We start from the raw sequence: 26,083 nt of genomic DNA on the forward strand, positions 1-26,083 counted from the left end.
ATTCAAGAGAGATTTGAGAGACGAAAGTTTGGTAAGAGGGAGACCGATCAAAAGAGAGTTGCAGTAGTCCAGACGAGAATGAATAAGAGCGACAGTAAGAGTCTTAGCAGTCTTAGGTGAGAAAAGGTCGGCTTCTGGAGATGTTTTTAAGATGCAGGTGACAAAAGCGAGTGAGTGAATGGATATAGGGAGTAAAGGAAAGTTCGGTGTCGAGCACATGTTGATGAACATGAGAGCAATATACTGCCTCTGTACAAATCGCTGGTTAGACCGCACATGGAGTACTGTGCATAGTTTTGGGCACCGATGCTCAGGAAGGATATAATGGAACTAGAGTGAGTACAAAGGAGGGCAACAAAATTAATAAAGGGGATGGAGGAACTACAATACCCAGAGAGATTAGCAAAATTAGGATTATTTAGTCTAGAAAAAAAGATGACTGAGGGGCGATCTAATAACCATGTATAAGTATATAAGGGGACAATACAAATATCTCTCCGGGGATCTGTTTATACCAAGAAAGGTGATGGTCACAAGGGGGCATTCCCTGCGTATAGAGAGAACATTTTTCCATCAACATAGAGGAGAATACTTTATTGTTAGGGCAGTGAGAATTCTGGAATTACTTGCCTGAGGAGGTGGTGATGGTGAACTCAGTCAAGGGGTTCAAGAGAGGCCTGCATGTCTTCCTGGAGTGTAACAATATTGCATCTTAGTTATTAGGTTCTTTAGAAGGATGTAGATTTGGGGATTTATTCTGACAGAATAAAGGCTGAACTGGATAGACAAATGTTTTTTTTCCGCCTTGCTAACTATGTTACATCACGAAGTACTGATACAAGATTGGCTATCGGAGTGGAGCACAGAACGCACATGCCGATGCTCTGGGATGAAGAGCTGGAGGCTGAAGAGATCCCTGAGTTTCGTAAATCTGCCCAGACAATGGCAGCAATGCAGGGACAAATCGGGGAGATGTCCAGAGGACACACACTAGGGTGACCCCGTGATGACTGGGTATGGCTTCAGCAGGAAAACCGGGAACTCGCTCGGATGAGGCGCTGGGTGGTTTTGAGACAACTCCCCAGCTAAAGGGAGAGAGACGCCCTGTCCCCAGGAGCTCTGCAGATCCTTCAAGAGTGGGAGAGGCTTCAACTGGAAGATGGCCTGCTGTATAAGAAGGTGCAGTTGGCACAGGAGTTGGGAGGTCACCTGGCAGGTGGTGCTCCCGGAAAAGTTGCTTCGAGAGGTGGCCACAGAAACTCATGAGAGAGGAGCCCACTTTGGCCTAGAAAAGACATTACAGTGGCTACAGAAGTTGGTCTACCATCCTCGACTGAATGCGGCAGTAGATGAAGCGTGTCAACAGTGCAGGAAGTGCGAGTTAGCAAAGCCTCCAGAACAGAGGGCCCCTACACAAACCATTGTGACTTCTTCTCCGCTAGAGGTGTTGATGATTGACTACTTGACTGTGGGCCCAGCCTACCTTGCTTATGAACACTGTCTGGTAATGACTGATCACTTCACCAAATTCGCTTTGGTAACTCCAACCTGGGATCAGACTGCTGAGTCGGCGGCACAGGCCATTTGCAGATACGTCATCTGAGTGTACGGTGTAACGAATGAAAACGGAGGCACAGATGTAGAAGTTCACATTTGTATTTATTGAGGTTTAATGTGGAATCACTAGACCACGGTCCGGGGGGCTCCGTAGGGGGCATTACTGCGTGAGCTCCAGACACCCATAGTAAGTCCTCTCAAACAGGGACAGAATGGAATGCCTGGAGGACACGGGTGCTACCTTCAGTTAGACCCAGTACTCGTGGCGGCTGTCCCAGTGGAACAGATGGACCAGCAGGGTTAGCGGATGCTGCAGAGCTGACCGGAAGATACCGGGTGTTCGAGTAGAAGCTGGTAGCGGGAGTACTGGCATAGTCCAGAAGTGTGGAAAGCAGACTGGCGTAGTCCAGAAGTGTGGCAGGCAGACTGGTGGGACTAGACGGGTCCAGCGTAGATAGTGTGGATGCAGACCAGAATAACCGGGTAACAGGTAGCAGAGGATCTGTGGAGACAGACAGTGTAAGCGGAGTACTTGGCAGATACTTCAGAAACAGAAGCAAATGTAAACAAGAACCGGAAGTTAGCAACAGTGGATACTTGCTGCTCCGGCACCCTCCCTATGGTGGAGGGGCTAGAAATAGTAGCCAACTACATGCTATTGGTTAGAGGCAATTTTTGGAAAATGCACAGTCTTTTTAAGAGACCGCGAGTGAGCGTGCGTGCCCCCTAAGAACCCTACCTGGGAATCTGCTGGCCACATACCAGGAAGCAGGAGAGGAGGGAGGGACTGAGGCTGCATCCAGACAGCGTGGAGCCAGCACAGAGCGGGAGTCCCGACGGAGACCCCTTGGAGGTACAGGAAACAGACCGGGTGTAACAGTATCCCCCTCTTTACGCCCCATCTATTTCAAGCTTGCGTAGAATTTTTTCAGAAGAAGAGACGCTCGGATAGTCTCTCTAGGCTCCTATGACCTCTCCTCAGGACCAAGGCGCCCCTCCAATCCACCAAAAAATAGATCTTACCCCTTATTCTTTTAGTGGCCAAGATATTCTCTACCTCAAAAACATCCTCCTCACTGACTGGATCTGGAGTGGAACCAGGGTCTTTAAAAAAAGAACTCAAAAATATGGGTTTGAAGAGGGAAACATGGAAAGAATTAGGCACACGTAAAGAAGCCGGCAATTTCAATTTGTACGAGACTGATTTAACGGTTTCAGGACTTCAAATGGACCGATAAAGCGGCGACCCAGTTTGTAAGAGGGCATCTTCAGACGAATATACTTGGAGAACCATACCTTATCTCCTGGCCGAAAGGAGGGAGCATCCAGACGTCTTTTGTCCGCATGCTTCTTCATACGTAGTGAAGCTTTCTCTAATGCAACCTTGGTGTCGCTCCATACTTTCGAGAATTCCCAGAACACCAGAAGACCCAGAGATGGGAAGCGGAATCCTGGGTTGGAGCCCAAACACAATCTGAAAGGGAGATTTACCAGAGGACTCACTTACTTGATTATTGTACGAGAATTCTGCCCAAGGCAGCAACTTGATCCAGTCATCATGATGCACGTTGACATAGTGATGCAAGAATCAGAATTTGATTGGTCCTCTCCACTTGCCCATAAGATTAAGGGTGATATGCGGAAGAGAAGTCTAGCTCCACTTGTACAGACTTACAAAGTGCTCTCCAGAACTTGGAGGTGAACTGGACACCCCTGTCGGACACGATGTGGAGAGGAAACCCATGAAGACTGAAGATATGTTGTATGAAATGGTCAGCGAGCTCCGAAGCAGACGGGAGACCAGGTAACGGAACAAAATGAGCCATCTTTAAAAAACGATCCACCATGACCCAGATGACCGAACAGCCGGAGGAGAAGGGAAGATCAGTAATAAAGTCCATTGCGATGTGCTGCCAGGGTACTGAAGGAACAAAGAGAGGTAATAACCGCCCAGAGGGCAAATGCTTATCAGTCTTGTTGCGAGCACGCAAAGGACAGGCAGCAACATATTCCTGAACATTTTTGCCCATGGTAGGCCACCAGTAGTAACGGGAGATGAATTGCAGAGTCTTCCTTTGTCCAGCATGATCGGCCAACTTAGAAGAATAACCCCACCGAAGAACTCGTTTCCGATCTGAAGTAGATAATAGGGTTTTTCCCGGAGGGAGTCGAGCAAGATTAACCGCGGCCACGGCACCAATCTGGACGGTTCAATAATGTGGTGCGGTCCTTCCACAAAATCAGGAGGCAAAAATGCTCTAGAAAGTGCATCGGCTTTAATGTTCTTATCAGCTGGTCGGAAATGAACAAAATTAAATCAAGCAAAAAACAAGGCCCACCGGGCTTGACGAAGATTCAGTCTTTGAGCAGATTGAAGATAAGTGAGATTCTTATGATCTGTGTCAATGACAACCTGATGTGCAGCTCCCTCAAGGAGATGACGCCACTCCTGCAGGGCTAACTTGATTGCCAATAATTCACAATCTCCCACAGAGTAAGTTCTCTCAGAAACAGAAAAGACTTTCCAGAAGAATCCACAGGTGACCATCCGACCGGACAATGATTTCTGGGTGAGAACTGCGCCAGCACCTATGGAGGATGTGTCTACCTCAAGCAAGAATTGTTTTTCGGAGTACGGTCGATGAAGAAAGGGTGCCGAGGAGAAGGCATGCTTAAGGGAAGTAAAAGCCTCCTCTGCCTCAGGTGTCCAATCCTTGGCATTAGCGCCTTACTGGGTGAAGGCAGAAATGGGTGCCACTCGAGTGGAAAAATGTTACAAATGGTAAAAGTTGGCGAACTCCAGGAACCATTGGATTGCCTTCAGACCGCATGGGCGGATACCTTCTCTGGACCCATCTTTAAACCTGTAGACGAGACAATATAACAAAGGAAAGGCAGAGAGGATTGCTCAAAGAGACAGTTTTCAAATTTAGTATGAAGTCTGTTCTCCCTGAGTCTTTCTAAGACCAGACGTACTTGTGTCCGGTAAGAGGCTAAATCTGCAGAGAAGATCAGGATGTCATCCAGGTAAACTACAAAACACGAGTAAAGCAGATCTCTGAAAATATCATTTACAAATTCCTGAAAAACTGTGGCTGCATTACTTAGCCCAAACGGCATTACCGGGTATTCATAGTGTCCCAGGTGTTAAAAGCGGTCTTCATTTGTCTCTCTTAGGGTACCGTCACATTATAACATTTCGATCGCTATGACGGTACGATTCGTGACGTTCCAGCGATATCGTTACGATATCGCTGTGTCTGACACGCAGCAGCAATCAGGGATCCTGCTGAGAATCGTACGTCGTAGCAGATCGTTTAGAACTTTCTTTCATCGCTGGATCTCCCGCTGTCATCGCTAGATCGGTGTGTGTGACACCGATCTAGCGATCTAGCGATGCGATCCAGCGATGCGTTCGCTTGTAACCAGGGTAAACATCGGGTAACTAAGCGCAGGACCGCGCTTAGTTACCCGATGTTTACCCTGGTTACAAGCGTTAAACTAAAAAAAAACAAACAGCACATACTTACATTCTGGTGTCCGTCAGGTCCCTTGCAGTCTGCTTCCCGCACTGTGACTGCCGGCCGTAAAGTGAAAGCAGAGCACAGCGGCTGTGCTTTCACTTTCACTTTACGGCCGGCAATCACTGAGTGCGGGAACCAGACTGCAAGGGACCTGACGGACACCAGAATGTAAGTATGTGCTGTTTGTTTTTTTTTTAGTTTAACGCTTGTAACCAGGGTAAACATCGGGTAACTAAGCGCGGTCCTGCGCTTAGTTACCCGATGTTTACCCTGGTTACCCAGGGACCTCGGGATCGTTGGTCGCTGGAGAGCTGTCTGTGTGACAGCTCCCCAGCGACCACACTACGATTTACCTACGATCACGGCCAGGTCATATCGCTGGTCGTGATCGTAGGTAAATCGTATAGTGTGACGGTACCCTTACGAATGCATATCAGATTGTAAGCCCCTCTGAGATCCAGTTTGGTGAAAATTTTAGACCCCCTAAGACGATGAAACCATTTTGAAATTAACGGCAACGGATACCTGTTCTTTACCGTAATCTGGTTCAGCCCCCTGTAATCGATACAGGGTCGTAGAGATCCATCCTTTTTCTTCACGAAGAAGAATCCACCTCCAGCAGGCGAGGAAGACTTCCAGAAAAATCCTCTGCCCAGCTTCTCCTGAATGTAATCAGACATGGACTGAGTCTTTGCTTGAGAAAGGGGATAAATCCGTCCTCGAGGAGGAGACGCTTCGGGAAGCAGATCAATGGGGCAGTTATACGACCTGTGTGGAGGTAATTTCTCTGCCTCCTTTTTCCCGAAGACATCAGCGAAGGACCAGTAAGAAGAAGGCAAACCCGGCAGGGCTTTGGGTTGTACTGGAGGAAGAGCAGGACGAACTGGAATGATACATTGATCCAAGCAGGAATCTCCCCAGCGCAGGACCTCTCCCGTCCTCCAATTTAAAACAGGTTCATGCATCCAGAACCAGGGTAGACCTAGAAGCAAGGGGTGAGACAAATCTGGCAACACATAAAAGCGGATTCTTTCAGAATGAGTTAGACCTACCCGGAGTTCCAAGGGCACAGTCTGGAACCTTATGGACTCCAACAGGGGTCTGCAATCCACAGATGTCACCTGCAATGGTTCCAGTAAATGCTGGACTGGAATCTGACAGTGATGCACTATAAAGAGGTTCCCGGCGGCACCAGAATCCAGGTGACAGAGCTCCGAAAATCTCGTCTTGCCGAAGACCACAGACTTATTTGCAGAGCTGGCGAGAGATGAACCTTACCTAGGGTAGCCTCTCCTACAGACTCTAGGCACTGGAGTTTCCTGGTCTCTTAGGACAAGAGCGGATATAATGCTTGGCACTGCCACAGTAGAAACAGCTTCACTCCAGGCGACACGCCTCCTGGCGACGGTTGACCAAATTTACTCAATCCACCTCCATAGCCATAGGAGTGGGAGACAAAGTTGGAGAGTTCACAGATTTTGGAGCACTAGCAACATGGTGATTGGATTCTTTTTCACGTCTGATCTCGTTGGACCGTTCCTGAAACTGTAGATCAACCCAAACTGCCAGGGAAATCAGGTCATCCAGGTGAGTAGGCAAGTCTCGTCCTGCCCGCTCATCCTTAATTCTTCCAGAAAGCCCCTGGCAGAAGGTAGCCACCAAAGCCTCATTGTTCCAGGATAGTTCAGACGCAAGGGTACGGAACTGCACTGCACACTGAGCCACCGTGCTTCCTGTCGTAGTCGAAGAAGAGCAGAAGCTGTCGTCATAGTACGACCAGGTTCGTCAAAGGTCCTGCGGAATGCCTCTAGAAAAGACTGGAGATTAGTAACCAACGGATCCACCCTCTCCCACAGCGGATTCATTCAGGTGAGCGCCTCTCCATCAAGATGGGACATGATGAAGCCAACTTTGGCAAGATCAGAAGCAAACCTATGCCCCAGCAGTTCAAAGTGCAGTGTGCACTGATTTATGAACCCTCGACACAAAACGGAGTCACCTCGGAAGTGGGTGGGAGCCACCAAGCGAGAATCCTTACTTGCTGTGCAGTTAGATACCTGAACACTGGTAGCAGGAGCAGGTGCAGTCAGAGAAGCCAGACTATCCATGCGAGCAGAAACGTTGTGCAGGAAAGACATAATTTTGTCCTGTTGCTCCCTCAGCTGGGAGACCTCTTGACGTAACTCCATGGCTGGTGATTTCTGGGACCCAGGGGGTTTCATGGCTGGAGCAATCTGTAACGAACGGAAATGGAGGCACAGATGTAGAAGTTCACATTCATATTTATTAAGGTTAAATGTGGAACCACTAGAGCACTGTCTGGGGGGCTCCAAAGGGGGCGTTACTGCGTGAGCCCCAGACACCCGTAGTAAGTCCCCTCGAACAGGGACAGAATGGAATGCCTGGAGGACACTGGTGCTACCTTCAGTTAGACCCCATACTCGTGGCGGCTGTCCCAGCGGAACAGACGGACCAGCAGGGTTAGTGGATGCTGCAGAGCTGACCGGAAGATACCGGGTGTTCGAGTAGAAGCTGGTACCAGGAGTACTGGCGTAGTCCAAAAGTGTGGCAGGCAGACTGGCGTAGTCCGGAAGTGTGGCAGCCAGACTGGTGGTACTAGGCGGGTCCAGCGTAGATCCAGTGTCAGCGGATGCAGACCAGAATAACCGGGTACCAGGTGGCAGAGGATCTGTGGAGACAGACAGTGTAAGCGGAGTACTTGGCAGATACTTCAGAAACAGAAGCGCATGTAAACAGGAACTGGAAGGTAGCAACAGTGGATACTTGTTGCTCCGGCGCCCTCCCTATGGTGGAGGGGCTAGAAATAGTAGCCAACCACACGCTATTGGTTAGAGGCAACTTTTGGAAAATGCACACTGTCTCTTTAAGAGACCGGGAGTGAGCGTGCGCGCGACCTAAGAACCCTACTTGGGAATATGCTGGCTGCAGGCTAGGAAGCAGGAGGGGAAGGAGGGGCAGAGGCTGCATCCAGACAGCATGGAGTCGGCACAGAGCGGGAGTCCCGACAGAGACCCCTTGGAGGTACAGGAAACAGACCGGGTGTAACAGTATCCCCCTCTTTACGCCCCTTCTTCTCAGAACCGGTGTAACATATGGTTGCCCAAAGAATTCACACTGAACAAGGTGCCTGTTTTCAAGGATGGGTCATTGCCTGAATCAGATTGAGAAATCCAGGACGATGCCCTACCACCCCCAAGGGAATGGGGCCTGTGAGCGGTTTAATTGGACGCTGATTCAGATGCTGAGAACCCTGGAGGAAGACGTGGAAGTTCGATGGCCTGAGTTTGTGGCTGAATTAGTCTGGGGTACAACAATTGGGTGCAGAGTACAACTGTACATACATCCTGCTGTACGGCCGGAAAATCACTGAGCTGCAATTGGATCCATAGGAATACCCACAGACTAGGGTCCGTGAACACCATCACCATTTGCAGACTGTCACCCTCGCGCCTTGACCTGTTGGCGTGAGTGAAGGGGTGTGGCCCCACTGTGCCACAAACCAAACTACCATGCAAGGTGTGTGACTAAGTAGCTACCTTGGTGTTCACTGGAGCCTCTGATGGGGAGGTCAGGCTTGTGCGGCAGGTAGCTACCAGTTAACACTCCAGGGTGGTGTCAGGCTGCGGCTGCTGATCCCACTGGGGGACAGAACACTGGTAGGCAGGCGGACACGGCTGAGACACAGGCAGGCAGAGGGCACGGCTGAGACACTGGCAGGCAGGTGAGCACGGCTGAGGCACTGGCAGGCAGGCATGGCTGAGGCACTGGCGGGCACGGTTGAGACAGCAGGGACAGGAACTGACTCGGAAGGCACAGGAACATCGTACGACCCCCAGGAAGAAGCTACGTTGCAAAACGCGCTTCGGGGTTATCTTTCTCACGGCGATCCATCGGTCAGCAGGTAATAACATGATGCTACTGCCTTTCTAATAATCTTCAGATGTCCCCTATAAATATTTATATCTAAACCTAGTCTAATTAATGCACTGGCACTTTATCAGGACTTACCACGTTATGGTATAGATATTACAACTAGTACACTGTGCAATATTTGCATACCCTTTATTTATTTGGGGGCCATTTATACACATCCTAGTGGCTGACATAATTATATTCTATAGGCAGCTTTGTGTTTACTCTGTGGAAATTTTCCATTATAATCCAGAGCCTGCTGTTGCACTGTTGCTTCATACCTGTTGCATTAGTTTACTTCTTTATCTACATTTGATCTTGTAATTTTACTTATTATATGGATTGCTTTGAGTTCACTATGCCTTGTTTCAATTCCATTTTTTGTACAATTATGTGAATAGTTTTTTGTCTTTTAATCTGTTATAAATAAAATATCTTAAATTTTACTTTTTGGTTTGTAACTCCCTTCTTCTTTGGTTTATGCAATTTTGGAGGTACACCATATGTATTTATTGGTCTATAGTTTTTGGATATTCAATATTTTGAACTGCCTACTCAACCCCCTAGTTAACCTTTAACCTCCCTGCGTGGAGTATCTGTGTTAATTAAAACTGCTAACCCTTGCTCTGTCTCCTGTCCTTCACTGCATCCCGCAACCTGCTCACACGTTCAGGGTGGAATTGTTGGCGGATCGCACATGAGATTCTGATGGCCGGACACCTAGGGATCGCTAAAACCAAGGCCAGGCTAGCCCAGCATTTCTACTGGCATAAAATGGGGGTCGATGTGGCTGTCTACTGCAGCTTGTGTGACGCCTGTCAGAGGGTGGGGAAGGAGGGGTCTCGCCCCAAAGCCCCACTGGTAAGGCTACTTTCACACTAGTGTCGGCCCGTCGCAGTGTGTCGGGCCAATGTACCGACGCATCCTGTGACAACGCAGCACAACGGGGGCAGCGGATGCATTATTACAACGCATCCGCTGCCCCATTGTGAGCTACGGGGACGAGGGGGCGGAGTTCCGGCCGCGCATGCGCGGTCGGAAATGGCGGACACAACGCACCAAAAAACGTTACAAGCAACGTTTTTTGGTGCCGACGGTTGCGACGTGTGCCAATGCGTCGCTAATACAAGCCTATGGAGAAAAAACGCATCCTGCAAACAACTTTGCAGGATGCGTTTTTTCTGCCAAACGACGCATTGTGTTGTGCGTCGTACGACGCTAGTGTGAAAGTAGCCTAACTCTGCCCATCATTGAAGAGCCTTTCAAGAGGGTAACTGTGGATCTCATTGGACCTTTGTCCATTCCCAGCCTCTCCAGGAAATGCTTCATACTGACGGTAGTAGATATCACCCAGAAGCAGTAGATTTTTTGTCCATTCGGGACGACAAGGTGGCTACCACCTTACTTAGTAACATAGTTATTAAGGTTGAAGGAAGAGTAAGTCCATCTAGTTCAACCCATAGCCTAACCTAACATGCCCTAACATGTTGATCCAGAGGAAGGCCCCATGTGGCAAAGAGTAAGCTCCACATTGGGGAAAAAAATTCTTTCCCAACTCCACATACGGCAATCAGACTAGATCAACGCTTTATCAAGGAATCTAATATATATAACCTGTAACATTATACTTTTCAAGAAAGGCATCCAGTCCCCTCTTAAATTTAAGTTATGAATCACTCACTACATCATCATACGGCAGAGAGTTCCATAGTCTCACTGCTCTTACAGTAAAGAATCCGCGTCTGTTATGCTTAAACCTTCTCTCCTCCAGACATAGAGGATGCCCCCTTGTCCGTCTCAGGTCTATGATTAAAAAGATCATCAGAAAGGTCTTTGTACTGTCCCCTCATATATTTATACATTAAAATAAAATCACCCCTTAGCCTTCGTTTTTTCAAACTAAATAGCCCAAGTGTAATAACCTATCTTGGTATTGCAGACCCCCCAGTCCTCTAATAACCTTGGTCGCTCTTCTCTGCACCCGCTCTAGTTCAGCTATGTCTTTCTTATACACCGGAGACCAGAACAGTACACAGTATTCTAAGTGTGGTCGAACTAGTGACTTGTATAGAGGTAAAATTATGTTCTCCTCATGAGCATCTATGCCTCTTTTAATGCATCCCATTATTTTATTTGCCTTTGTAGCAGCTGCCTGACACTGGCCACTAAATATGAGTTTGTCATCCACCCATACACCCAGGTCTTTTTCATTGAATGTTTTGCACAGAGATTTAGAATTAAGCACATAGTTATACATCTTATTACTTCTACCCTAGTGCATGACCTTACATTTATCCCCATTAAAGCTCATTTGCCATTTATCAGTCGAAGCTTCTAGTTTACATAAATCATCCTGTAATATAAAATTGTCCTCCTCTGTATTGATTACCCTGCAGAGTTTAGTGTCATCTGCAAATATTGAAATTCGGCTCTGCATGCCCCCTACAAGGTCATTAATAAATGTTAAAAAGGTTAAAAAGAGGGCCCAATAGTGACCCCTGTGGTACCCCACTGCTAACCGCGGCCCCGTCCGAGTGTGCTCCATTAATAACCACCCTGTTTCCTATCCCTGAGCCAGCTCTTAACCCACTTACACATATTTTCCCCTATCCCCATTATTCTCATTTTATGTATCAACCTTTTGTGTGGCACCGTATCAAAAGCTTTTGAAAAGTCCATATACACTACATCCACTGCGTTCCCTTGGTCCAGTCCGAAACTTACCTCTTCATAGAAATTGATCAGATTTGTCTGACAGGAACGGTCCCTAGTAAACCCATATTGATATTGGGTCATGAGGTTATTCCTCTTCAGATACTCCGACATAGCATCCCTTAGAATGCCCTCCAGGATTTTACCCACAGTAGAGGTTAAGCTTACTGGCCTATAATTTCCGAGTTCAGTTTTTGTCCCCTTTTTGAATATTGGCACCACATTTGCTATACGCCAGTCCTGTGGTACAGACCCTGTTATTATGGAGTCTTTAAAGATTTAAAATAATGGTCTACCAATGACTGTACTTAATTCCTGCAGTACTCGGGGGTGTATCCCATCCGGGCCCAGAGATTTGTCAATTTTAGTGATTTTTAGACGCCGACGTACTTCCTGCTGGGTTAAGCAGGTGACATTTAATGGGGAATTTTTGTTATCACTCATATTGTCTGCCAAAAAAGTCATTTAGCATATTGGCTTTTTCCTCATCCTTATCCACCATTTCACCCAGACTATTTTTAAGGGGGCCAACACTATCATTTTTTAGTTTCTTACTATTTACGTAGTTAAAGAATATTTTGGGATTATTTTTACTCTCTCTGGCCATGAAGTTCTCTGTCTCATTTTTGCTGCCTTGATTTGCTTTTTACAGAATTTATTTAATCTTCTGTATTTATTTAATGCCTCATCACTACCTACTTCCTTTAATTCTCTAAATGCTTTCTTTTTGTCCCTTATTGCGCCCCTTACAGCTCTATTTAGCCATATTGGTTTCCTCCTATTTCTAGTATGTTTATTCCCATACGGTATATACTGTGCACAGGTCCTATCCAGGATGCTAATAAACGTCTCCCATTTTCTTTGTGTATTTTTATGTCTCAGGATATCGTCCCAGTTAATTGCACTAAGATCATCTTTCATCCATTAGAAATTTGCCCTCCTGAAGTTTAGTGTCCTTGTAACCCCTCTACTACACATCTTATTGAAGGATACATGAAAACGTATTAGTTTGTGATCACTATTTCCCAAGTGACCCCCAACCCTTATATTTGATATGCGGTCTGGCCTGTTGGTTAATATTAGGTCTAGCAGTGCCCTCCCCTTCTTGTTGGGTCCTGAACCAGTTGTGAAAGGTAATTGTCTCTCACAGTTGTCAAAAACCGATTACCTTTGCTGGAACTGCAGGTTTCGGTTCCCCAATCTATTTCAGGGTAGTTGAAGTCCCCCATAATAATGGCTTCTCCTTGAGTCGCAGCTTCATCTATTTGCTTTATGAGGATATTCTCCGTTGCTTCCATTATTCTTGAAGATTTATAACAAACCCCTATCAGTAATTTATAATTTTTCCCCCTCCCCTTATCTCCACCCACAGGGACTCTACATTTTCATTAGATTCACCTATATTATCACGCAGGATGGGTTTTAAGGATGATTTTACATATAGACACACACCTCCCCCCTCGCTTATCCGTTCGGTCATTTCTGAACAGACTATAGCCCTGCAAGTTAACAACCCAGCCATGGCTCACATCCAGCCATGTCTCAGATATCCCCATCATGTCATAATTATGCTCCAACATTAATTCTAATTCGTCCATTTTGTTGGCGAGGCTTCTGGCATTAGTATACATGCACTTTATGTATCTCTCTGTACCTCTATTTTTTCTTAAATTATTAACTGTTCTAACCCCATGCCACCGCCACCCCCAACTTCCTTATTTGTGCCCAGGTCTCTATCTGCACTATCTTCCCCTCCTATAAAATGAATACCCTCCCCCCAATCCCTAGTTTTAACACTCCTCCAACCTTCTAGCCATTTTCTCCCCCAGCAAAGCTGCACCTTCCCCACTGAAGTGCAGCCCGTCCCTAGCGTAGAACCTGTAGCCAACTGAGAAGTCTGCCCAGTTCTGCAGGAACCCAAACCCCTCCTTCCTACACCAATTCCTGAGCCACTTATTAACCTCCCTAATCTCCCATTGCCTCTCTGGCGTGGTACAGGCAGTATTTCGGAAAATACCACGATGGAGGTCCTTGCTTTCAGCTGCAGCCTAATTTCCTGAAACCATTTTTAAGTACCTTCCACCTTCCAGGGCGTTAAACTAGAAGAAGAGGGGACGGGAAGAAAAACATTAGACTTGAACAAAGAAGATACAGGAAAACATACTCAGAAGGGAGGTAAGAACATTTCTAAAACAATCCACAGTGAGGAGATTGGAACAAAACAAAATCCTCTAAACTGCATGCTCGCAAACGCCAGAAGCCTGACAAACAAAATGGAAGAACTAGAAGCAGAAATATCTACAGGTAACTTTGACATAGTGGGAATAACCGAGACATGGTTAGATGAAAGCTATGACTGGGCAGTTAACTTACAGGGTTACAGTCTGTTTAGAAAGGATCGTAAAAATCGGAGAGGAGGAGGGGTTTGTCTCTATGTAAAGTCTTGTCTAAAGTCCACTTTAAGGGAGGATATTAGCGAAGGAAATGAGGATGTCGAGTCCATATGGGTCGAAATTCATGGAGGGAAAAATGGTAACAAAATTCTCATTGGGGTCTGTTACAAACCCCCAAATATAACAGAAACCATGGAAAGTCTACTTCTAAAGCAGATAGATGAAGCTGCAACCCATAATGAGGTCCTGGTTATGGGGGACTTTAACTACCCGGATATTAACTGGGAAACAGAAACCTGTGAAACCCATAAAGGCAACAGGTTTCTGCTAATAACCAAGAAAAATTATCTTTCACAATTGGTGCAGAATCCAACCAGAGGAGCAGCACTTTTAGACCTAATACTATCTAATAGACCTGACAGAATAACAAATCTGCAGGTGGTCGGGCATCTAGGAAATAGCGACCACAATATTGTACAATTTCTCCTGTCTTTCGCTAGGGGGACTTGTCAGGGAGTCACAAAAACACTGAACTTTAGGAAGGCAAAGTTTGACCAGCTTAGAGATGCCCTTAATCTGGTAGACTGGGACAATATCCTCAGAAATAAGAATACAGATAATAAATGGGAAATGTTTAAGAACATCCTAAATAGGCAGTGTAAGCGGTTTATACCTTGTGGGAATAAAAGGACTAGAAATAGAAAAAACCCAATGTGGCTAAACAAAGAAGTAAGACAGGCAATTAACAGTAAAAAGAAAGCATTTGCACTACTAAAGCAGGATGGCACCATTGAAGCTCTAAAAAACTATAGGGAGAAAAATACTTTATCTAAAAAACTAATTAAAGCTGCTAAAGAGGAAACAGAGAAGCACATTGCTAAGGAGAGTAAAACTAATCCCAAACTGTTCTTCAACTATATCAATAGTAAAAGAATAAAAACTGAAAATGTAGGCCCCTTAAAAAATAGTGAGGAAAGAATGGTTGTAGATGACGAGGAAAAAGCTAACATATTAAACACCTTCTTCTCCACGGTATTCACGGTGGAAAATGAAATGCTAGGTGAAATCCCAAGAAACAATGAAAACCCTATATTAAGGGTCACCAATCTAACCCAAGAAGAGGTGCGAAACCGGCTAAATAAGATTAAAATAGATAAATCTCCGGGTCCGGATGGCATACACCCACGAGTACTAAGAGAACTAAGTAATGTAATAGATAAACCATTATTTCTTATTTTTAGGGACTCTATTGCGACAGGGTCTGTTCCGCAGGACTGGCGCATAGCAAATGTGGTGCCAATATTCAAAAAGGGCTCTAAAAGTGAACCTGGAAATTATAGGCCAGTAAGTCTAACCTCTATTGTTGGTAAAATATTTGAAGGGTTTCTGAGGGATGTTATTCTGGATTATCTCAATGAGAATAACTGTTTAACTCCATATCAGCATGGGTTTATGAGAAATCGCTCCTGTCAAACCAATCTAATCAGTTTTTATGAAGAGGTAAGCTATAGGCTGGACCACGGTGAGTCATTGGACGTGGTATATCTCGATTTTTCCAAAGCGTTTGATACCGTGCCGCACAAGAGGTTGGTACACAAAATGAGAATGCTTGGTCTGGGGGAAAATGTGTGTAAATGGGTTAGTAACTGGCTTAGTGATAGAAAGCAGAGGGTGGTTATAAATGGTATAGTCTCTAACTGGGTCGCTGTGACCAGTGGGGTACCGCAGGGGTCAGTATTGGGACCTGTTCTCTTCAACATATTCATTAATGATCTGGTAGAAGGTTTACACAGTAAAATATCGATATTTGCAGATGATACAAAACTATGTAAAGCAGTTAATACAAGAGAAGATAGTATTCTGCTACAGATGGATCTGGATAAGTTGGAAACTTGGGCTGAAAGGTGGCAGATGAGGTTTAACAATGATAAATGTAAGGTTATACACATGGGAAGAAGGAATCAATATCACCATTACACACTGAATGGGAAACCACTGGGTAAATCTGACAGGGAGAAGGACTTGGGGATCCTAGTTAATGATAAACTTACCTGGAGCAGCCAGTGCCAGGCAGCAGCTGCCAAGGCAAACAGGATCATGGGGTGCATTAAAAGAGGTCTGGATACACATGATGAGAGCATTATACTGCCTCTGTACAAATCCCTAGTTAGACCGCACATGGAGTACTGTGTCCAGTTTTGGTCACCGGTGCTCAGGAAGGATATAATGGAACTAGAGAGAGTACAAAGGAGGGCAACAAAATTAATAAAGGGGATGGGAGAACTACAATACCCAGATAGATTAGCGAAATTAGGATTATTTAGTCTAGAAAAAAGACGACTGAGGGGCGATCTAATAACCATGTATAAGTATATAAGGGGACAATACAAATATCTCGCTGAGGAGCTGTTTATACCAAGGAAGGTGACGGGCACAAGGGGGCATTCTTTGCGTCTGGAGGAGAGAAGGTTTTTCCACCAACATAGAAGAGGATTCTTTACTGTTAGGGCAGTGAGAATCTGGAATTGCTTGCCTGAGGAGGTGGTGATGGCGAACTCAGTCGAGGGGTTCAAGAGAGGCCTGGATGTCTTCCTGGAGCAGAACAATATTGTATCATACAATTAGGTTCTGTAGAAGGACGTAGATCTGGGGATTTATTATGATGGAATATAGGCTGAACTGGATGGACAAATGTCTTTTTTCGGCCTTACTAACTATGTTACTATGTTACTATCTCTAACTTTGTCATTTGTGCCAATGTGCACCATGACCGCTGGGTCCTCACTAGCCCCTCCCAGTAATCTGTCAACCCGATCAGCGATGTGTCGGACTCGAGCGCCAGGTAGGAAGCACACCCTGTCTTTTGAACAACTGATTTGTTCAATTGAAAGGAAAATAAAAAATAATTCTCAGGGATTTTTGTTTGTTTTTGTTTTCCACTGTTCTCTCTTTGATTTCAGACTCTTGTGAAACTACCACCAAACAAAACAATCCAATCAAATCCACCCATGGCTCAATGGTTCAAAACATCAGTAGCAGGGTCCTGACAAAGAATAAGTGTTTTAACACCTTAGGTTCTAGCACTCCCCCAGCTTAACTACTCTTTTTTTTGCTTAACTACTCTTTTTAATGTGTTTTTTTTGTATTTAGATTTTTACATGTATGAGCAATGGTTTTAAGTGCTATACTCAATTATATTTTATGATTGTTTCGTGTGTTTTATGATGTACATATATGTTTGAATATGTGTTTAAGTCAGATTCCCCACCCACTGGGTGTGGTTTTTTTATTTTTTTTGAAAGGAGGCGTCTCCATATGCCTTCTTTTGCTATAAATACAAGACCCTTTATGTGTATAGACTGTCCTGAGGAAGTGGTGTGATCACCATGAAACGCGTAGAAATAAAGTCTATTCTCTATTACATCTATTTGGACTTCTCTGGTACATTATCCTGACATGCGAGCAGCGCAGTCTGATGCCCCATTCTCTTCATCTAGCCAAGGAGCTAGGAGGTCAAGGGAGATTTCAGTCCAACCCAGAGGGGCCAGGGAAGATATGGGAGGGGGCAAGCTAGAGGCTAAAAGCTAGTTACACTCATTTAGCCAGTGTCATTGTTCTCCCACAGAAGTCACATCACATCACGTGTTGAGACAGACCAGAAACTAAGAAGGTATCTATGGATACGAGAGCTTCCCTTCATCTATAAGTTAACTTGACTCATACAGCTAACTGCAATCCCATACCTGTACCCAAACTTTGTCTGTGTTTCTGTCTGTAATATCTGTATATTACTCTGTATATATTTGTATTATCTAGTGCGCCTTTCGGCAATTAAAATATCAATTAAGGTTGGGCTGCTCTTTCATTTCGAAACGCGATTTCCCACGTCCGCGAGTCCGGCTAGTACTTATACGCTACCTGGGGTTGGTTTCTGACCCGACATAAGCTTAACGGACAGGGCTTATATCTAATGAGGAACTGTTGGCAGCATACCGTTCTGGTGTTATTTGGGGTTCCTGGCAGTCACGGACCGGAGGTTTATATACATATTATAATATATATATTCCCGGCCTGGTGATATATATACCGCGCTCACTGCAGAGTGCCCCGATAACCAGTACGTTACAGGGCAGCCTCTCTGGCGGCTACTGATTCTAGGTGCAGTTCCCTGACTGACCTGAGGGTAAAGGGCGCCAGAGAGCTCTGACTGTGTAAGCTCCGTCCCAGATTGGTGACGGGTGGGGGGGGATATCTGTATCCCTCCGACTCTCTCGTATTTCCTTACAACCGCCACCTACAGGAGGCTCCGGGAAATACCGGGACTTACCTCTATATACCACTACCTACAGGAGGCTCTGGGTAATACCAGGATTTATTTCTATAATCCACCTACAGGAGGTTCCAGGTAAATACTGGGATTTACGTCTATATACCACCACATACAGGAGGCACTAGGTAATATTAGGATTTACCTCTATATACCGTCACATACTGGAGGCTCCAAGTAATACTGGGATTTACCTCTATAAACCAGCTACAGGAGGCAACGGGTAATATCAGGATTTACCTGTATTTACCGCCACCTACAGGAGACTCTGGGTAATACCTGGATTTACTTGTATACACCACCACCTACAGGAGCCTCCGGGTTATACCTCTATATACTGCCACCTACAGGAGGCTCTGGGTAATACCAGGAATTACCTCTATATACCGCCACCTACAGGAGGCTCCGAGAATTACCTCTATATACCGTCACCTACAGGAGGTTCTAGGCAATACTGGGATTTACCTCTACATACCATCACCTACAGCAGTGTTCCCCAACTCCGGTCCTCAAGAGCCACCAACAGGTCATGTTTTGAGGATTTCCTTAGTATTACACAGGTCACTGAATGCTTGCCTGTGCAGGTGATGCAATTATCACCTGTGCAATACTAAGGATATCCTGAAAACATGACCTGTTGGTGGCTCTTGAGGACCGGGCTTGGGGAACACTGTCCTACAGAATACTGGGATTTACCTCTATATACCACCATCTAAAGGAGGTTCTGGGCAACACCGGGATCTACCCTTATATACTGCCACTACAGGAGGCTCTGGGTAATATTAAAATTTACCTATGGTATTATCTGTACTGCCACCTAGAGGCAGCAGAGTGTTACTGATGGGGCCAGGGACGGGTCGCCAGCACGGTGCACCTTTTTTCTTTGCTTTATTTTCAATATCTTATAAAAAGGACGACTTGGTACAAATATATACATTTATACAGAATGGTTTACAAAAGGAAATAAGGAGAAAATAAGAATTTTTCTTCACTGGCGCAGGAGCAACGGCAGAAAATAAGCCCCTTCATCCATGTTTTGCCTGCAAAATCCGGAGTCAATAAATAAGTCATCTAGAAATCATGAAAATAGAAAAGTCTGGTGGGCGCAGCACGGTAGTGGACCTGGTTACATACGGAGCCACTGGTGCAACACAGTGGTGGACCTGGATATATGCAGAGTCGCTGGCACAGCACAGTGGTAGACCTAGATATATGCGGCGTCGCTGGCGCAGCACGGGGGTGGACCTGGATTTCTGCAGAGTCACTGGCGCAGCACGGTGGTGGACCTGGATATTTGCGGAGTCGCTGGCGCAGCACGGTGGTGGACCTGGATATATGCGGAGCTGTGGACGCAGCACAGTGGTGGACCTGAATATTTGCAAACTCGTTGGCGCAGAACGATGGTGGACCTGGATATATGCGGAGCTGTAGACGCAGCACCGTGGTGGACCTGGATATATGCGGAGTCGCTGGTGCAGCGTGGTGGAGGACCAGGATATATGCGGAGTCGCTGGCGCAGCGCAGTGGTGAACCTGGATATATACGGACTCGCTGGCACAGCACGGTGGTGAACATGGATATATGTGGAGCCGTGGAAGGAGCGGCCGATATCGACACCATGTTACACGGAGAGGAGGCAGTAAAGGCACAAGAGGTCAGGGTGAGATACAACGGGCACCTATGGCTGATTGACAGACAGCTCGGTGCTAGGAATATGGGTGCAGGAAAGGAGAAGCCCCACTGTGGAGTCGGCAGCATGCATAGCTGTGGCTTCTCACACTAGAAAAAAACCTGGTTCTGGTTAGAAAAATGGATAATTAAAGAGTCAGGAAAATATTCTCATCTAGTAAAGATGAAAAATGGGGGGACTCGGCAGCGGAAAACGTAGGGTTTCAGGGTGCAACATGCGACAAGACAGGAGAGCTCTGGTGACCATGTAGAGACAGTAACTCTGCACAGCATGGCAAGGGATAAAAGAAGGGAACTGGTCAGAAATTTTAGGGGCGCAGGTTGTAAAACATCCTCCAGATCAACACCCAGTGAAGACCAGTCACAGGTCCACCATACCCGGTGATGACCACTAGTGGGAGCTCCAAAGCCACCATCTCCACCCATCCACCACAAGGACACCGCTCTCTTCTTTCTGACAGTAACCTCACTGCAGCCGGTCTGAACGGAAGGAATCCTCCACCAGGGGGTCCGTCAGGGGCGCATAGGGGTCACTGAGCATATTAAGTCCATCCAGAGTCAGGGGCTCAATGTTAAGATCTTCCTCCAAACCCAGAGATGGATCCATTTCAAAGCCGGGGACCCCAGACAATGCGCTGGTGATTTCCTTAGAGAAGCCAGGAGGGGAGTCCACAGCTGGATGTGAGAAGAAGGGAGGTTACGGGGGGCACAGACAGAAGCGGGCACAGCGAGAAATGTGGGCACACACTCACCTGTCAGGATGATGTTGGGGATGGGCTCGTGGCGGCTGCGGTTGTTCAGTCTCTTCAGGGGCTGTGACGAGTTCTGCACCAGAGGATAATCTCCAGGTAAACAGCTGCCGCCCAGGCGCACACCCTCCATCATGTTACACTGTTCAAACTGAGGAGAGACACATCAGACCCCACAGTGAGTGGCCAGAGCCCTGCGCCATGTACTGTAAGCAGTGCCCCCTACTGTACCTGCTGGGACAGAGAATTTGTCTGCTGAGCTGAGAGCTGGAATTCAAAGTCATCGAAGAGACTGCTTAGAAGTGACTATGGAGAGAACAGAGCATGGTCACACGGGGCTGTGGCGAGCGAGTGCCATTAGGACAAATGATCACAAAGACCACCAGGAACTTACATTGCCCAGAGTGTAGTCAGTCAGGGGCGGCTGGTAAAAAGATTCCCCCGAATTCTGCTGATACAAGTAGGGTTGCATACTTGACGCAACACCATAATTATTTTTGTGGGATGTTTGTAGCAAAGGCTTCTGGGAAACCTCCCCCAGCACTTGTAGACCATGTTGGCTCAGGGATTGGGGGGCTTGTTGTGATGGTTGTTGGGGTGACATTATAGGCAACTGTGGTGGGGGAATCTGGGATAAATGCAGAGGCTGCTGGAAATGGTGTAATGATGGCTGCCCTTCATGTGAAGAGTCTTGGGATTGGGACAAAGGATACTGGGAGTCATTTATTGACTTCTGGGAATGGTGCAGAGGATGCTGGGAGTCGTGCAGAGGATGCTGGGAATGGTGCACAGGATGCTGGGAGTCGTGCAGAGGATGCTGGGAATGGTGCACAGGATGCTGGGAGTCGTGCAGAGGATGCTGGGAGTCATGCATTGGCTGCTGGGAATGGCACACAGGATGCTGGGAGTCGTGCATTGACTGCTGGGAATGGTGCAGAGGATGGTGGGACTGGTGTATGAGGCCAGGGTGATTATAATGTGGCAGTCTCTGCTCAGCGGGCATTTTGCTGGTATCCAGGGGCACTCCCTACAAAACACACAGAAGGTAAATATATCAGAGAGAATGGGGGTGGTAGTCAGTCAGAGGAAGGCACATGGGGCAATGCTTGTTACCTGAGTGATGGACGTCAGTGTCGGGGACATGGTAGGTGAAAATTGCTTCTGGTGTGGCCTCCTGGAGTCCCCGGCCATTGGCAGTGTGAGAGGGCTGAGCGGGACTCTACGACGTGGGGAGGTGTTCAGTGAGGCAGGAGCCAGAGGAGGAAACGATGAGGAGGAGGAGGAGGATGGAGAGGAGGGTGTGCTGTAGGCGGAGGGCAGACTTTGACTGCTGGCCGAGGGCGACAAGGACTGATTGCTCAGGGATGAGGGCAGAGACTGGCTGCTGAGCGATGACTGCAGGGACGGATTACTGTAGGATGTCTGCAGGGACACGCTGCTGAGGGACGTCTGCAGGTTTGGATTACTCAGCGACGACAGCAGGGACTGACGGCTCAGAGGATTCTGCAAAGCCGCGGCCGACAGCGAAAAACCTAAAACCAAGAACAAAGAGGTAAGCTAGTGTATGCGGTGACAGAGCAGAGTCGGGGGGATGTAAACCTGTGAGGTGACGAAGCAGAGTCGGGGGGATGTAAACCTGTGAGGTGAAGGAGCAGAGTCAGGGGGATGTAAACCTGTGAGGTGACGAAGCAGAGTCGGGGGGATGTAAACCTGTGAGGTGACGGAGCAGAGTCGGGGGGATGTAAACCTGTGAGGTGACAGAGCAGAGTCGGGGGGATGTAAACCTGTGAGGTGACGGAGCAGAGTCGGGGGGATGTAAACCTGTGAGGTGACGGAGCAGAGTCGGGGGGATGTAAACCTGTGAGGTGACAGAGCAGAGTTGGTGGTTGCGACCTGTAAGATGACAGAGCAGGGTCGGAGGATGCGACCTGTGAGGTGACAGAGCAGAGTCGGGGGATGTAAACCTGTGAGGTGACGGAGCAGAGTCGGGGGGATGTAAACCTGTAAGGTGACAGAGCAGAGTGAGAGATGTGTTGTGTGAGCATGTCGGGGTGTCTGACATTTTAGGTGATGGGCAATGTCGGGGGGTGTGACAAGTGAGATGTCAGGGATGAGGGCAGTTATGATGGCACGCTAAAAATATGCTTGGAGTCATAGTTTTGTAAAACCAGTATACCTGATGGGTCGAATCCGGTGGGAAATCCAGCCCTGCAGATTCCCAGATGGGACAAGGTGCTGCTCCTGCCGCTCAGGCTGCTGAATCCCGGCTCGTCTGGGTCTAGGGGAGTAGGGAGGGGTGATGGAAAGTGTAGGTTGGTCAGGTCCGGTAAGGAACCCCCAGTATTAAGTACAGAGGCGGCTGCGGGGACGCTGGCAGGCTGATCCACCGAGGGGTAAATGCTGAAACATGAAGATAAAAAATGACATGCCCCCCTAGCACAGATGGCAAGGCCTGACCCCAGAATCCTCTATAGGTCTCAACTTACTTAATCCCAGGTACCTCGCAGGATTTCGGGCGAGCAGAGGCCAGCTATGGAGAGGAGCAAAGGGGGCATATTTACACTCATGTTCAAGTATGGCGCCCACCTCCGTCATCACATTTCCACACTCACTTTCTTGGCGTCACACGGACTCAGCAGGTGCCCACCGTCTGCCTGGGACTCCTCTATTGCTGGGACACTGAATGGGAAGGCTGCCGGTATGGAAGAAAGAAGCGCAGAATACAAGTACATTACTACCATGCATAGCACCCCCATAACTAACTCCTCCTATTTACTCATTTAGCCCCTCCCACCTGCATATAGACAGGAATCCACTGATCTTAAATACTCTGCGCTGCTGGCAACAGAGCAATTTTGAAATTGATGCTACATTCCTGGAGCCACAGGCATTACTCTTCCCCACCACTAGGTGGTGTCACTTACCATTTTTGCGGGAGGTGGAAGAGACCCCGGTTGGGGGTACAGGGTATGGCTCCTGGGAGGCGGGGTTCATCACACTCGTGTGCAGGGCAGAGTCAGAGTTTGTTCTGCGAGGGAGGGGAGGAGAGGGCACATGATGGTCAGTACGGGCACAAGGAGGCAAAAGACAGGGCGAAGCTGGCATCTCACTGCGGGGGGCAAACGCACACAGCGCAGCAAAGCAAAGAGGCACCCAAGGAGCAGCAGGGGTCCCAGCACTGAGGGCAGACGACACAAAGCTTCACCTGTTTAGGGCGCTCGGCAGCCTAAAGAGCTGTCCTGTGTCCGGGGGGCCGCTGCCCCAGGCGGGGGTCCTTCATAATGAAAAAGAGGGTTATTACAGGCACAGATAGGGGCGACATGTCCTCCAGTCACAACCAGAGCTGCATTCACAATGCAAATCCTGCATCCGGGTAATTGAGCCATTCGAAACAATAGTGGAAAAGCGAGTGCAGCTCTGGAAGTGAGAGGAGAATAAGACAGGATGTAACGGCAGAATAGTGATTGCCGCTCTGGAGGCGACTGGAGGATAAGACACGATGTAACAGCAGAATAGTGAAAACATCTCTGGAGGTAACTTGAGGGTAAGACACGATGATACCAGGGCTGTGGAGTCGGAGCCCATTTTGGTGAAGTCGGTGTAAAAAAAATGGACAGACTGACTCCTAAAATATATAATAAATTGGGTACAGTAGTTCAATGCAGTTTGTGGGGAATATTTTCATAAGAATTTGGGAAAGTTATGAAACGTTCTATAAATGTCTGTCCTATTCCTGATCTAAGGTCTAGACTTTTAGCTGGGATGAATCTGTGCTGCAGTTTATGTTCATGATAAGTAGTGAAGCTCCTCCTCTACAGATAAGGGGAAAAAGTAACAAACACAGGGAAGGAATGCCTGCATTCATTTCCGAACTTCTGGAGTGAACAGGAAAGCAGGAGTAAGGCAAGTACTTCTTAAAGCATATCTAAACGTTCAATAAACTGTGCATAAATCAATAGTCCAGTATATGTTATCTCTGTATGCTTGATATTTTAGTTTGTTTTTCCCTCTCAGCTCATGTTTGGAGAAATTAGCTACTCTGATGACTTATATACACTATACATAGAATATAAGGGGAAAAACTGTTTTCTAACATCTCAAATTCGTAAATACAGTAATAGGATCGATGAGGACATATATAAGTGTGTGTGTGTGTGTGTGTTCTGGAATATGATTCAGCACAAACATGCTCCCTCCCCTCCTCTCCTCTTCATAGACTGTGAATAAATATGATGTGAAGTATTTAGTCAGCTGTACCCCGAGACAAGCCTGACATTGAAAGTTCAGAGTAAAGCTATCTAACAACATATTTTACAAACTTTATAATTATCTGTCCTATTGATTTATGTAATGATTGTTTTATTTCTATCCTAAATTATACAATGCATGATTCCCTATTCTTGCAAGAATTACAATACCCTTTTTTTTTTTTTTTACAGGACAAAATTATTTTGAGAGCGAATTTACATAATTACAAAATGTCTAAGAAGCATCTTATGAATTCAGCTGTATTTGAGCATTTCACAGTGACTCAAGATAAAAAACATTGCGTGTGTCAGTTGTAAGGAGGCTAATGGCCGTGTAGTCAATGGGAGGGTAGGTGTCACAGATGGCTGCTCCCTGTGATGCAACCCGGAGTATTTTGCTTTAGTGCACGTAAGCACTAAGATGTCGTTTAGTGCACCTGGGTCCGGGTTAAGGGGAGCTATGAGAGATGGGCGGGTCTGGCTACCTACATACCTCACCAGTAGGTGTGGTTACAGCCTAGATAATGGAGGCTGTTTGGCACATGGTTTGTGTCTTGGGAGGTAGGTCTTTACTTGAAATATTTAAAAGAGTGTATCACATAATAGTAGTTATCCAAAGAGTGCAAAAATTTACAAAATTAAAGTAGGAAGGGGAAATTATCTTAACTAGGGCTAATCTCTCGCTGGACTTACTCTACCAGTGGAGGTTGGCACACTAATTGTTGACGTAATGGCGCCCCCGCTCAATGACGGCAGCCCTAAAGCACCCTAAAAAAATCTTACACTAAATATACACAAAAAACACACACATACAAAGATAATACCCAATGTGAAAATTATCTCGTAGTACCAGGAGAAATAGTGCAACCAAAAAATGGGTAGCAAAAAAAATACCCCGTATCTAATGATAGGGCCAAAATCTGTGATACTATTACCAGTATTTAGACTGCAG

The 26,083-nt window shown here is 46.7% G+C and overlaps 2 protein-coding genes across 5 annotated transcripts in view; both read right to left on the reverse strand.

Annotated features, from left to right (window-relative positions):
- Nucleotides 1–1,651: 1,651 nt before the first annotated feature.
- On the reverse strand, nt 1,652–20,066 carry LOC138677679 (uncharacterized). The gene is made up of 3 exons (XM_069767673.1): nt 19,692–20,066; nt 5,607–7,885; nt 1,652–4,421 (listed from the first exon to the last, which is right to left on the reverse strand). Exons 1-2 carry the CDS (start codon nt 20,064–20,066, stop codon nt 6,947–6,949), a joined length of 1,314 nt encoding a protein of 437 aa, XP_069623774.1. The 3' UTR covers nt 1,652–4,421; nt 5,607–6,946.
- CRTC2 (CREB regulated transcription coactivator 2) overlaps nt 19,318–26,083 on the reverse strand; it is a 62,969-nt gene continuing 56,203 nt past the window's right edge. For 3 of the 4 annotated variants that reach the window (XM_069768185.1, XM_069768191.1, XM_069768209.1), the window contains exons 5-14: nt 24,090–24,158; nt 23,809–23,912; nt 23,497–23,576; nt 23,371–23,414; nt 23,061–23,284; nt 21,998–22,416; nt 21,279–21,911; nt 21,116–21,190; nt 20,888–21,035; nt 19,318–20,810 (exon numbers count right to left, since the gene is read on the reverse strand). In XM_069768185.1, the coding sequence (XP_069624286.1) occupies nt 20,602–20,810; nt 20,888–21,035; nt 21,116–21,190; nt 21,279–21,911; nt 21,998–22,416; nt 23,061–23,284; nt 23,371–23,414; nt 23,497–23,576; nt 23,809–23,912; nt 24,090–24,158 (2,005 nt within the window). In that variant the 3' untranslated portion in view covers nt 19,318–20,601. The remainder of the gene's footprint in view (nt 20,811–20,887; nt 21,036–21,115; nt 21,191–21,278; nt 21,912–21,997; nt 22,417–23,060; nt 23,285–23,370; nt 23,415–23,496; nt 23,577–23,808; nt 23,913–24,089; nt 24,159–26,083) is intronic. The other variant, XM_069768200.1, reaches the window with a different exon arrangement.

The sequence above is a fragment of the Ranitomeya imitator genome, chromosome 1 (assembly GCF_032444005.1).
Source record: "Ranitomeya imitator isolate aRanImi1 chromosome 1, aRanImi1.pri, whole genome shotgun sequence".
In the NCBI taxonomy this organism is placed as follows: domain Eukaryota; kingdom Metazoa; phylum Chordata; class Amphibia; order Anura; family Dendrobatidae; genus Ranitomeya; species Ranitomeya imitator.